Source organism: Pyxicephalus adspersus, chromosome 1, assembly GCF_032062135.1.
Source record: "Pyxicephalus adspersus chromosome 1, UCB_Pads_2.0, whole genome shotgun sequence".
Classification (NCBI taxonomy): domain Eukaryota; kingdom Metazoa; phylum Chordata; class Amphibia; order Anura; family Pyxicephalidae; genus Pyxicephalus; species Pyxicephalus adspersus.
Genome location: NC_092858.1, coordinates 114,635,002 through 114,648,918, shown reverse-complemented (window position 1 = coordinate 114,648,918; position 13,917 = coordinate 114,635,002). Strand labels below are relative to the sequence as shown.

General features: G+C 38.7%; 1 protein-coding gene across 1 annotated transcript in view; it reads left to right on the top strand.

Moving 5' to 3' along the window:
* LOC140330755 (cathepsin E-like) overlaps positions 1 to 13,917 on the top strand; it is a 42,965-nt gene that overhangs the window by 21,259 nt on the left and 7,789 nt on the right. The window contains exon 6 of the mRNA XM_072411176.1: positions 2,378 to 2,519. Coding sequence (XP_072267277.1) covers positions 2,378 to 2,519 — 142 coding nt within the window. The remainder of the gene's footprint in view (positions 1 to 2,377; positions 2,520 to 13,917) is intronic.

Sequence of the window (13,917 nt, the reverse complement as noted above, 5' to 3'; positions counted from 1 at the left end):
GATTATGCATTAAAATGCCAGTACATCCATTCTGCAAGAGATAGTGTGGCAAGTACTTCCTCCACCCTTTCTATACACTAAGATGTGTTTCGAGCAAAAGGAGGACGAGAGAATTTAAAATATATATACTTAATTTGTTTTTCAAGGGGTGTGGTGTTTATTTTCGTTATTTCTGATTAGTCTCAACACTAAGATTCCTAATAAACCATATATTTACAGGGAGAGCAAATGTTATTTCCTATTAAAAAAAAAATACTTAAATATTAAGTAATATATATTATACTCATTATTTGCAAAACATACCCATAACCATTAAACTCCTTCAAATTTCTATTTACCATCCAATTAAGCGTATATTAAAATAAAACCTATAACTATTCTTAACCATGGAAGACAAATTCAGCTCATTCATGTGCACCGTTTTTTGCCTTTACTACCCAACCTTAAGCTCATGTTTACATACCCCTAATGATCCATGCATATTAAATAGAACTAAAAATATAACATATCATTCCATCTTTATTACTCTCTAATTTGTGTTGCTTGTGACTAAAATAAAATTGCAAATTCTTCAATTGCCCTTCTTTTTAGGGATTTATTGGAAGCCATTGTATAGCAAATAGTTGAAACATTGATTGAACAAATGCGATTGTTTGATATGTGAATGCTTTTATATATTTGTTAATAAATTGGTATTAGATTTTATTTCTGTGCGGTAGTATGAATAAGGCTAAAATACCAAAAAAATTGTCATATATAAACATTATTGTATTTGTGGTACAAGTTAAGATAAGAGGGGATGTGGTACATTAATTTAGAATACTCCATGATTTATTAAAAATAACTATAAACTAACCATATATCACGCCTCCTTCCTCGCTTAAGCACAGACGCTTCTCTCTTGCACATGTGAGCAGTTCTAACACTGGTCATGTCTGCTTTTCCAAGTTTTATCAGATAGGACCATCCCACCAGCCAATCAGGAAATAGCCTTTTAACCTCCAGAGGGTTAAGCTTGAGTGTGACTCAGGGTAAAAAAAAAAATTGCTAAAAGTAGTAACCCCGAGCCACTCTCGGGGTAGCTAATAAAAAATAAAGCCTTACCTGGTCCCATCAGCATCCTCCAGTGTCCTGCCATCCTCTGGCCGTGTCATTGTCGCTTTGTCCCCCGGTGAGTTTGCTGAGGTTCCCTGGCAGTTCCTGGTGAAGTCGGATGAGTACAGCCATCGCTAGGGGCGTGGGCGGAATTTCAAATTATTTTGTATTACATTCAATACAAAATAACTGTATTGCATTAAACACTACATTGTCTTTCATGAAAATTTATTTTACAGTATAATATAATAGTATGAGTATAATAAAGTTTAAAACACAAAATCATTTTGAAGTTTATTAAATGTGTTTATTTTTTTCATTTATTATTTTGACATGATTTTGTGTTTCAAAATTTATTATATTCATACTATTATATTATACTGTAACATAAATTTTCATAAAAGACATTGTACCGCTTTTAGACATATAAATTCAGACAAAAATGAACCGCCAGGAGGTTAATCTTTCCTGGCTATTTAGCAATCTCAAACACAGGATTCAGTGTTCATGCAACATGTCTCCACTAATGCTGAGCCTCCTAGCCCTGCTGAACATTTCCTCTACACCTGCCATTTAATTCAGTGCTCTCCCTGTCCAGCTTCTGTGTTAACCCCTTTTTGCCTAGTCTGGTGTTTTCCCTGCCTGTTCCCTTGTGCAGTTGTTTCTGAGTCTGCAGTGTTCCTCTCTTCCTGTGTGATTATTATTTTAGGAGAAATGTATTGGCCCACAAATTAAATTGCTATTATATCATTATCTATGAATGTTATTAACTTTGTAAATGCTAAAACGAACCTGATCTTAAAATTGTAATCAGATAATGTCACCTGCAAGGAGGTTGGAATGTTTTTTTCCCCCTTTACAGATCTCGCACCTATGCAGTGCGAGATTGGGTGACATAGCAAGAAGGAGGAAAAAAACAATGGAGGATGGTGGCTCCTGGCACTTCCGTTGCACTGAAATAAGGAATTCCAGGACGACGCGGGACCAGATTGAGGAAAGGTCCAGTGTGATCTAGGGATCTGTGGGATTAAAGGTAAATGTGTTAATGGGTTTTTTTTTTTTCATTTTTAGTTAGTTACGCTCTAAGGAGAACTTCCAGATCCACTTCCAAGTACTGGTCCAGGACAAGACAGGACACTGAATCTCTCCATTACACGCTGGACTCAGATCCCAGATAAAATTCTGCAATATATATTTATATTTAGTATGCCTATATTTGATTTCTGTTATTTGTTTTTTCATATATATATTTAATATTTCAAATGGTGTAATTTTCCTCCAGCATACAGGTGGCAGGCCAAGTGGTATTTTGCAGTGGTGGATGTCAAGCTATAGTAGACACTGGCACCTCCTTAATTACTGGCCCATCAGCTGATATTGAACAACTTCAAAATTATATTGGACTCACAAATACAGATGGAGAGGTAAGAAGAATACAAGATGACATCCATTAATGTACATATGCATGTTGCACTATTATATTTGCTTTATTTACAACATACTAATGTCACATTTGTGTAAATAAGTGATGCAAATTGTAGATGTGGTTATAGCACTAAAACTGATTTATTTATGTATAAAGATGAAAAATGCACAATTATTGTGGAACAGGTTTACACCTAAAAGCAGGCAGCAAATTATTACACATTTTTGAATATACAGTTTTTAAGTACAACACACAAAATAAATGATCCTACAAATGAACTAAATACTGTTCGATCTCTTAACTGCATTTTACTTTTACAATAATGATAGAGAAACCTTGCACATGTGGCTGACCATTATTAGGCTTTTTTTTTTTCAGAGGTAGTTGCTCTTACACAATGTCTGCACCCTATTATTCCCTTTAGAGAAAGCAATTAAATGGTGAGTGGAAATAGGTTACTTTAGATCCTTTAGTGTTTCTCCATGAACACATGCTCTATGACCTGTTGTACTTGTTAACACTCTGCAAGCAGATCTTCTGTTTAGTAGTTAGCAAAAACACCAGCATCCCTAATTTCGTCATTCTCTGCATTGCCAGCACACTGTGCAGCTGCAGTGGAAATAATGAGTGTTTCCTGCAGGAAAATTGGCAGATTGATTCCTGGTCATTATTCTGTCCTGCCATTGATGGCTAGTCCTTTTTAAGCCTCTCATTACTCTGGTTCCTGAATCCTCAGTGTGTTACCTGTGACTCAACCCATCTATACGCTGCCTGACTTTGACCTTGCTCTGACTTCAGACTGTGTTGACCTTGTTTTTCACCAGCTGCTGAGTGTGGCCTGGTTATGCTCCTTACTGAGAATTCTGCTTACCCTGTACCGATCTCTGAATGTCCATACACCTAAGCTATCTGTTCAGCTAACCCCTGATAGGGAGACCCTGGGGGCTGTGACCTGCAACAAAGTAGTCTGGGGAAAAATAGGGTTATGGGCCCATCACACCTTGCAGGGTGCTCTGGTGAAGACCAGGAGATGCCCCAGGTCATTATGTTTCACTTGCCTGAAGGCACAGAATTGTGTGTGTGTTCTTAAACAAGGAAATACTTTATAATTTATAGGCATACAGAATCACTCCTGTATAAAAGAATATTGACATTAGGCAGGTTGTCCAATACAATGTTTTCAGAGGTCCATATAAGCATATTAGTTCTTAAATAGTTAATGGGGTAAATAAAGCATTTGTCTTAACATTTTTTTTTTTTTTTTTTGGTACAAAGATGACTGTCCACCATCTTGTACAAGCTGGCCCTAATAACAAGGGTCTCTTACCACCCTTCAGGACCATCCTGTGTTCAGCTTTCAGGGTCATCCCTGTTTCTGTTGCAGGGACTGCTCTCTGTAAACAATAAAACAAAGCAGTATTTATTCCACATATAAGCAGAGTATATTTTATTTATATATAAATATAACATTCAGATATCAAAATTATGCATACATACACACACATGCTATACAACATCCTATCCAACACCCTAGCGTGTGAACACTTGCAATGTGCAGATGCTCCTCATTTAACAACCACATTCCTGCAAACTGGTCATTAACCTCCTGGCCGGTTCCTTTCTGTCTGAATGTATATGTCTAAAAGCAGTACATTGTCTTTCATGAAAATGTATTTTACATTGTAGACCTGTAATTGTAGGCCTTGGGCATAACTTATATTGCAATATTTCATAATGTAATAAATTTATTAATAAACTTTAAATAAAGACAAAAATCTGTTAAAACAAGGGTGCGTAAATAATCAAAACACTGAAATGTGTACTATAACTGTACAGTTGATTATATTTATTTTGTATATACTTTGTATTAGATTCAACTCAGTTATTTTGTATTGAATCCAATACAAAATAATTGAAAATTCATGCTACGCTCTCTCGCATGTGCCGACGTCACCAGGATTTTCCATGGAAGGTCCGCGCACTCAGCAAAGTAGATAAGCAGCACAATAAGTCTGATAATGATAGTGTTCTGAACAAGCCATAGGAACTGGTTAAGGTTGAAGAGGACAGTGGTGGGGAGGTAGGTACTTTGTGGTACCACCCATCCAAAAAATGTTTTGGAAGGCCAGGCTTCTTACAAAGTTTGGACGTCGCTGCCCACTGAAGTTGCCTGCGATGATGCATTTTTGCTGTGTCAACATATTTAAATTAGGATCTCTCCCAGGCTTCCTGCTTATTATTGTCATGTCCTATGACTGAAGGGTGCTGCTGACAGTTTTGAACCTCCTGCCACAGGTATCTGACAATATTTTAAGTCCTTAATCAAGTTTTGAATGGGCCAAGACCTGGAAACACTTCGGCTACCACAAATTCTGCTGCTGCCACCACAAGCCTGCTGTTTGACTAGGCTGGAGTCTCTTAGATTTTCAGGTTATTTGTCATAGCCTTGGATTGACCATTGCTGATGCCACAAGTATCTGTCATATGAAGTTGCCTGGGTTTTGAGGGATGCAGGGGTTTGGAACAACTCTGCTGCCACAAGACCTCTGCATCAACTATGCTTTTTGACTAGATTGGGGTATTTCCAATTTCCAGTGAGCCATGAACAGCCTCCTACTACTTTTTCCAATGTCAACTCTAGCACATGCTTTGAAACCATTCACAATAAGCAGTCTGAAGAACATTTAATTTTCCCTGAGGAAGAAAAGAGAGGATTGTGCAGGCAAGAAGGGAAAAAAAAAGCAAGTAAACTTTCCCTCTTTCCCATTTATCCATCCATAGAACAAAGGTGAAGGGGAGGGGATGTTGGTCCAGAAGAAAAGAAGCTTTGCTAGGGATGTTCCAAGGCTCATACACTCCAGTAGTTATCCATGAATAGGAGGAAAAGCCAGTGGGCACATCCGTGCTGCCTGACCAGAAATAGGTCTCATTCTCTGGAGTCTATGCCTCTTTTAATACAATAAACTATTTTGTTTGCTTTAGAAATTGTGACTTGACATTGCATGCCATTATTTTGTCTGTGATCTACCAAATAACTTAGATTATTCTTCATTTTTTAGTTCTTCAAGTGTGTTTACCTTAGACTGTATAAAGCATGCATGTTGTTAGCTGCATAACTTTACTTTCATCAATATTAAATGCATTTGCATGCTAATTACCTATTCAGTGCATTCAGATCTGTTGGCCAGTTAAAGACTTCTCTTGTATGGAATCTAAACCATTACAGAGTCTGGTGTCTTCCTCAAACAGACATGGTACTCCCTATAATTTATAAACATTTTAAATAGATAAAAAGTAAGGGTCCCAACACTGAACCACTTGGGTACACAACTGACAACCTTAGACCATTTGGAGAATAGATCATTATCCCTACTCTCCAAATATGTCATTTTAGCATGTTCTTTGTATTTAGAGACTGAACTTTCTAAGTCTCTCTTAAATCTATATTTTCTTCATCAAAGTCTCTAGTATGTTCCCAAATATGGTTAGGCTTACCAATCTGTAGTTTCTGGTAAAGACTTTGCTCCCTTGTAATAAATTGAATATTGACTCTGTTGATCACTTCCAATAGATTGAAAGTGTTGTTCCATATGTTAGTTAGTAGGAAAAGGCTCTCAAAACTAAAGGACTTTTTTTTTTTTTTTTTATATTCCTATACTTGAGATTGCTCCCAGTATGCAATGAATTTAGAAAATCATTTATAACTATTCAAAGCAGGATGCTTTCTGCAATGAGTTTGTATGTTCTCTCTGTCTCTGGTTTCCTCCCACATCCCAAAAAACATGCAATTAAGTTATTCGTCTTTCCCTCAAAAAATGAAATTGTTTCAATAACTACATTATTAACATATGACTATGGCAGGGACATTAGATGTCAAGTCCCTTTGAGGAACAGCTAGTTGTATGACAAGCGCTGCCTATTATGTTGGTGCTACAAAAGAGAAATTTCCAGGTACAATTTGCTTCAACAGGGGAAAACAATTCCTTCCTGATTCCATGAGGCATTTAGATCTTGTCTGGATCAACAGTCCATCATCTTTACTTTAAAGCTTTAATACCCAGTTATATTCTTGGCTTCTAGAAAAGCATCTAGCTATTTCTTCAAGCAGTGTATAGTAGTTGCTGGTTATGGCCCTGATTTATTAAATCCAGTGCTACTCCACTGTCTACCTGTTTTCTAATTTCCTTTGTTTGGCAACTTCAGTATTTCTTGAATCCATGCTGACCATCATTTATTATATTAATTTATAGCAGAAACACCTCCATGTGGTTCTTTATCAAACTCTCTAGAAGCGGGTTAAACGTACCAGTCTGTAGTTACTTGGTAATGGCTTTACTCCCTTTTGAAGATAGGAACCACATTGTCTTTCACTTTGAAGTTTTGTACATTTTATCTCCTTTTTACTTTTTTTTGTTAAATTCTTTTTATATTTATTCTCTATATATTTTTGAAATGATGAAGATAAGCCTTCATTTTTATATTTTTGGAAAGCCATTTTCTTACTAGTTATGGCTTTTTTAATTTTAGCCTCCTAAACTTGTTGTCCATTGGGTAATAGTTTCAGTGTGTTTGTGTAGAACGGACTTGAAACATTTTCTTTTCTGTTCTGTGTTCTTTGAGGACAATATTCTCTCCCAGCCCAAGTCACAGAGAGCTGTCCTTAATAAAGGAAAATTTGCTCTCCTAAAATTGAATGTTTTTATCTTTCCTGTTTTTGCTTCCAACTTACAATTGAATAAAATCATATTATGGTCACTGCTACCCAGATTCTCGCACATTTGTTATAAGCTCTGCATAAAAAAAAACTAGGTTCAGCAGAGTATAATTTCTAGATGGGGCTTCAATAAACTGTACCATGAAATTATGTTGTAATAAATTAATACATTTTCTGCACTTTTGCTGTCCATGTTGTGCCCTTATTTCAGTCCGTGTCAGGGTAGTTAAAATCTCCCATTACTAAGACATTGCCAGCTATTGCAGCCCTTTTCTATCTGTGCTAGTAGTTGAATCTCTATTTCTTTCTTAGCACTCAGGGGCCTGTGTAACATGCATCTCCATATTCAACTTCCCCATATGTCTCAACCTCATCCCATGCTCCATCAATAATTTCTTCTTTCACCTTCACTTTCAGATCATCTCTCACATACAGAAGGACACTTTGACTCTGTCTTTACGAAAGAGAGTATAACCAGGAATATTGACAGCCTAGTCATGTGAGGAACAAAGCCAGAATTCAGCAATGTCAACTAAGTCCTAATGCTCTTCATTCATTAAGGCTTCATTTCCCCTATTTTGTTTTTCAGACTTCTAGCATTGGTGAATAGGCTGTTTAAACCATTGCTGCATTTACCAGCACCTTTTGCCAAATACTTTTGTTTTTCAGTACAATTAGTACTGCACAATCCAATGTTTGTGTGTAAAATGGGAAATTCTTTATATTTATCTATAACCCTCTCCCAACCAATCCACCCTCCACTAGTGACTGACCCCTGTCTGACCTTTCTGCCACCTTATTTAACTGTCCCACCCACCCCTAACACTTTTTCCCCTAGCACAGCAGATCCCCTTCCATTTACGTTCTAAGCATCTTTGGCATATATGTTGTAGCCCAATTAAAGTAAGCCTAGTGCTCTAAGACACACAGACTATTACACTTTATTTTAGTAGCATCCTTTCTCTTGTAAGGGCTATTCAACCCTTTTGCATTAAACAACATAATTTGAAGATCCATTATAAAGACTCAAGGTGTAGGAGTACCAGTGGTGAAAACAGTTCTTAACAAAGTCAGTATAATGTTGTGGTGAAGAAATACAACGTTTGAAAGAAAGTGGTATATTGAGAATGATCAAGTCAACTCTGTGGAACATGCAAACCAGGAAAAATAAATAGAAAAGAAGCCAATAGAAGCTTAGGTTGATGGAAAAAAAAGAATTCTGAAAAGATTCATAACAAAGCATTCTGGCCTAAGTGTTAAAGTTAGAAGGCTAAGGGAAGGCATGTTTCAACCAGGAAGCTAACAAGCACAATGTAGAACAAAAATGTTCCAACTCTGGATAAACAAGAAGTAGAAAAGAGTGATGAATTTCAAATGGTCATTCTCATTTGCTTTGATGCCTCCATTCAGGGAAGAAAAATTAGCTTATAAGTAAAACTACTTACAACCTACTTTCTTGGTGCAGATTTACATTTTTTTGCACACTGAACAGTTAACCAGCCTTTCCCAATACCAGCAAGGTGAGGATGTACGCTTATCATTTAATCTTTTTTTTTTCCAAAGTAATAAATTCAGTTTTCTTCTATATTAATAGCTGAGCGTTGTCCCCATATGATGTACCATATGCTTATCCATCTATTGTGATCATTTTCGGCATGTACTTTGTTTTTATTTACATGACTATGGGAAATTTATAGGTATATATCTTTAATAGACCTCCAATGTCCTGATAAAGCAGTCCTTTATACTGCAAAACAAATAGAAAAAAAGCACAACCTTAAATTGGAGGTCTACCTGATCAACTTCTCTACAATGTATACTGATTTGTATTGTATTTTGTTTACAAACTTATGTTCTTAAGAAGTTTGTAAGATTTAAAAAACACAATTCTAACTGGACAGTTAAAAACTACATTGTAATCTTTGTGAAGCCAAATTAAGAGTCCTTGTTGCTGGATGTTAGCACATAGACATCCCCACTTTTTCTATATTTATGTGTAATTTGTTCATGGGATATGACTTTTTAGGCAATATTCTTTTTTTGGCCTTCTACTACCTAAATATCGAAGGAAAAATTAGTTGTGCATATTAAAATGTTAATTCTTCTGATACAGTTACATTACAGAAAGCAAACTAACAAATAAACAAAAGCACATCAGTAGTACTACATGCGATTGGATTTAGAAAGAAGAATAAACTTAGTATCGTAAAACAAAATTCACATTCACATGCATAGTAGAAACCTTATCTTGTGAAGATGGAGTTGTAAAAAATAGTTGTCACAGTGAAGGGAATGAGTGGGAGAGAAGGGTCTCCAGATACATTCTCGTAAAGGGGTAGATTAGGAAAGGAGAACTTTTTATATTCTCTATACAGATCCCCCTATATTTATCTCATTACCTCCTCTCGACCATATTTAAGGGTTAAACTTTATCTTTACCTCCAATCCATGATGCATTAGATTCACAGTGCTACATTCACCTCCTGGGTGGAGGGCACCTCTTCTCCAGGAAGAGAATCCCTTCTAGAATTCGAGGAGTACTCTCATTTACAACAGTCATGTAATCTTATCTGTCCCTGTCTGGCTCCTGATTCATTTTAAATGGCTTGATGAAGGGATTTTATGAGATAATGGGGTCTGCATACATTCCTTTAACTGTAGTACTTTTGGCAAAAATGCACATTTTTTTTAGGTATTTACACAAATATAAGGAATAATTTAATAGGAAACATTAAAACAGCTCCTTTTTTGTAGAATACCTCTGTTAGATCTATCCCCCCTGGCAGATGACGCAGGATTACTTGGGGTGCAGAGTCTGTGTCTCCTGGTTTTCATCAGAGCACCCAGCAATACGAGGGGATACTGAGAAGCTCCTGGCTTTGCCAAGAAAGAAGAGAGCCAGAGTTATGAGATAACCAATTTATTCAACATATTCCCACCTTAGACTGATCCACTTGGTACAGCGTAGTTGCAGCTTTTCTAGACCGTTCAAATAAAAGTCCTTTGGTTGGGCCGCAAACCAGCTCTCAGCAGCATCTTTGACATCAGAAATGTCCTCAAACATTGCCCCTTCAGGTGTTCCTTCAAATTCGGGAACAGATAATATTCTGAAGGGGCCAGGTCAGGTGAATAGGGGGGATGGTGGACCAATTGGAAACCCATGGTGTTCAATTTGGCAGCCACAACGTTGGACGTGTGCGCACCAGCATTGTCCTGCAAAAAAAAGGATCCCTTTGGTCAACTTTCTACGTGTTTCATCTTAATTGCCTCCTTCAGCTGGTCCAGGAGGTTAGCATAATACTGTCTGGTGATACTAGAGCCCTGAGGTAGGTAGTCCACCAACAGATTTCTGAGTTCGGGAACTTCTTCGGCAGCGGGGACTCGCTGTGGCGCCATTTTGTTTGACTGTTCCTTGGTTTCAGGATCATAGATGTGGAGCCAGGTTTCATCCTCAGTCACCTACTTAGCCAAAAAGTCCTGTGCGTCTTCAAAATGGACCAAAACGTCTTGGAATGCTTCAACTCGTTCCTTCTTCTGATCACTATTCAAACATTTCAGCACCCACTTCGCTAAAAGCTTGCTCATGTCTAGGATAGTGGTGATAACAAACCCAACACGCTCCTTTGAGATGTCAAGTTTTTTGCGGGTATTTGCCAGTCCTCAATAATCTGCTCGTGAACAATATTGCAGGTTGCCGGGTCAGTTGAGGTTGGGGGGTGCCCACTGCGGGGCTCATCTTCAACGGTGAAATGCCCAGTCTTGAAACGATATCTAGGTTTTAACAGTGCTGTAGGAAGGACACTTTTCCCCAGTGTTTGTGACATCCATTGTATGTGTGAATGTCCTTTGCTGACTTTCCCTAGAGAAATAAAAACTTCATGAAGGCCCGTAACTCTGACGACGTGAAACTTGTTTGTGCCTCTGCCATCACAACTTCTCACTAAAAGAACAAACCGTTTTAAGAATCGCAAAGACCTGATTTTGCAGTTATATACTAAGATATTAGGCTGTCATTAGGCTGAACTTCTCAACACCCCCTCTTAGATGGTTGACCTGTGACCATAGTGGCCACGGGCTTCTTTACTGTAGGAAGAATGCTAGGTCGCTTCCCCCCCCAAGGCTCTCCCCACCAGAGGCGAGTGGAATAGAGAGCTTCTGTGTACAAGGTATAAGCAGACTGTGGCAGGCAAAGTGTAGTCAAGGTTCTAGGCACAAGTCGGAAATGCAAAACTGTATAAATGGCAGAGTATAACTGAACAAGTCTGAGGCAGCAAGGCTGGGGATCCAGCAACTAGAGCCTGGAACAAGCAGGGCATCAATAAGACTAGCAGCCAATAGCAGGACAAGATTAGAACCAGGAACCAGTCCGCTTTTTGTCTGCTGCACATACTGTGAAATCCCCTTCAGCTGTGCACAGAGTAGGGGCAGGGGATTTAAAAAACACTTCTTTGAACAGCTTAAGGGAGGCTGAGGATGCTAAAAGCCACTTGAAAGATGATCTGCAGGTGGAGTGTTAACATTGCCCCCCTCTGAGGGCTGCCTCTGGATGCCCCTAGGACTGGGATTTTCAGGTTGTGCACGATGGAATGCAGAGACCAACCTCTCAGCGTGGACATTCCTGGATGTAACCCATATGTTCTTTCTTTGTTCCAAAACACTTCCACTTAACTAGGTGTTGGATCTGGGGTTTTTTTTTCCTGGAGTCCAGAACAGATTTAACTTTGAATTACACATTCCCATCCACCAGGATAGGTGTAGGAGGAACAGATAATCCATCCACAAAAGAATCCTGTGGCACTAACATCAGACAGGAGACATGAAAGTTTGGAGGGACCTTCAGTTATTCAGGGAGTTAAATCCCTACTGGGTAAACAAAGGTCCTATGAATTTGGGTCCCATTTTTTTTTTTTTTTTTTTTTGAGGGGCAATGTAATTTAAGGTTTGCTGGGGAGAGCTACACCATATCCTTTTCCTTGACGTCCAGGCAGTTTCTTCTTTTCCTGTCTGTTCTCGGGGACTGGGCTTGTGAAAGAACAGACTGTAGAAGCTTTAGGTTACCGGATATGAAATTCGATCCTTAACCAAAAGACTTTACTGGGCAATTTGGCAAAACGGCTGGGTGAAACCCATAGTTGGTGGGGATTATGATGTAGAGGAGTTGTTATATCCAAATTCTGCCACAGGGAGGAGATCAGTCCAGTCGTCTTGAAAAGCCTATGAGAAGCACCTCAAGTATTGCTCCAATGTTTGATTGGTTCTTTCAGTCTGATCATTAGTCTGTGGATGGTAACCGGAGGACAGTGAGAACCCAATCTAAATATCTCAATGTCCATTGGCATCATGGAGTTGCAGCTAGACAAAATATTTGCTATGAAGGTAGGTATGACATAAATTATTCGTTAAACATCTTGTAACCCAACACGTTTCACCTAACGAAACCTCAGGGCTGTATTAGACGCAGTTTCAACAGTTTCTGAGTTTTTGAGGGAAATCGTAAACGTACTTGTTGGATGAGAGATGCATTTGGAAATCAGGCGCATGCTTCCGAATAAATTATTGCTTGGACCAAAAAGATTCCTTCAGGCAATACAGAATAAAACGGTGAGACATGACCTGTGGACTCAGCAAGGACAAGGGCAGGAGACAAAGAACCTCCAACTGCTTTGCCCAGAGGACAGATTGGGCAGTTTTGAAGGAAGTAGGCCAGAACCACCATGGTGTAAGCACAAATTTGCTTGATGTTGTCTCCGGCATTCTTCCCTAGACAGATGGTCTGGCAAGTACTAGCTGCATGTGCTCAGGGGCATCCAGGGAAGCTGAAAAAGGTGGTCCTGCAACTGTTGATGCTTGGGCTGATGGGTCTGAAGGAACTCTGGAGAAATGGGAGACGACCATCCTATCCCGTTTGCGCTCCCAAAGTCTGGGTGGCCAGGCAGTTCAGGTCATTCAGGGAATTGGGCCCCCTCACTTGGGTCAGTTAATCCTTAAGGGAGATAACCGTGCCAGCTTTAGTGAATTCCTCTGCAAAGGTCAGGGGCTGCAGAGTGAGGTAGAGCCAGCATGCATTGCAAAAGGTTTGGAATTGGCTTTGATCTCCCAAAAACCAGGTCGGCCAAGGGCAACTTTGGTTCGGGTGCCGGAACTGGGGATGAGGCAGAATGAACGGGCACATTGGCCATGGTCTTTTGTGGGCCGGAGGGGGTCTGGGTCTCCAGTTGATGGTAACCTTTCTGGACCTCTTGCACAGAGATATTTAACTCAGAGATGTGCCTACATAGTTCCAGTGAAATGTATTCACTCTGCCCAATCTATCTGGTATTTTTTTTCCATCTCCAAATTCTATAATAACTGGGGCTTGGTCTAACCATGTGATGGATCCAATTGGGGACAAAGTTTGATACGCTCCCGAAATCTATCGGAAAAGAAGAAATCAATTTGTGAATATGAGAGGTGCGATGCTGAAAAATAGAAAAAAAACCTGCTCAGTCCCATGTAGTCTTCTTGTTTTTGATATTTTAAAAAATGATATCTATATACATCAAAATTTTATATATATATATATATATATATATATATATATATATATATATATTACATCATTTTGGTGGTCATTTCACATTTGACTTGGAGTTCATGGAGAAGCTTGGGGTGATGTTAAAATTTCCTCCAACTAAACTTACTG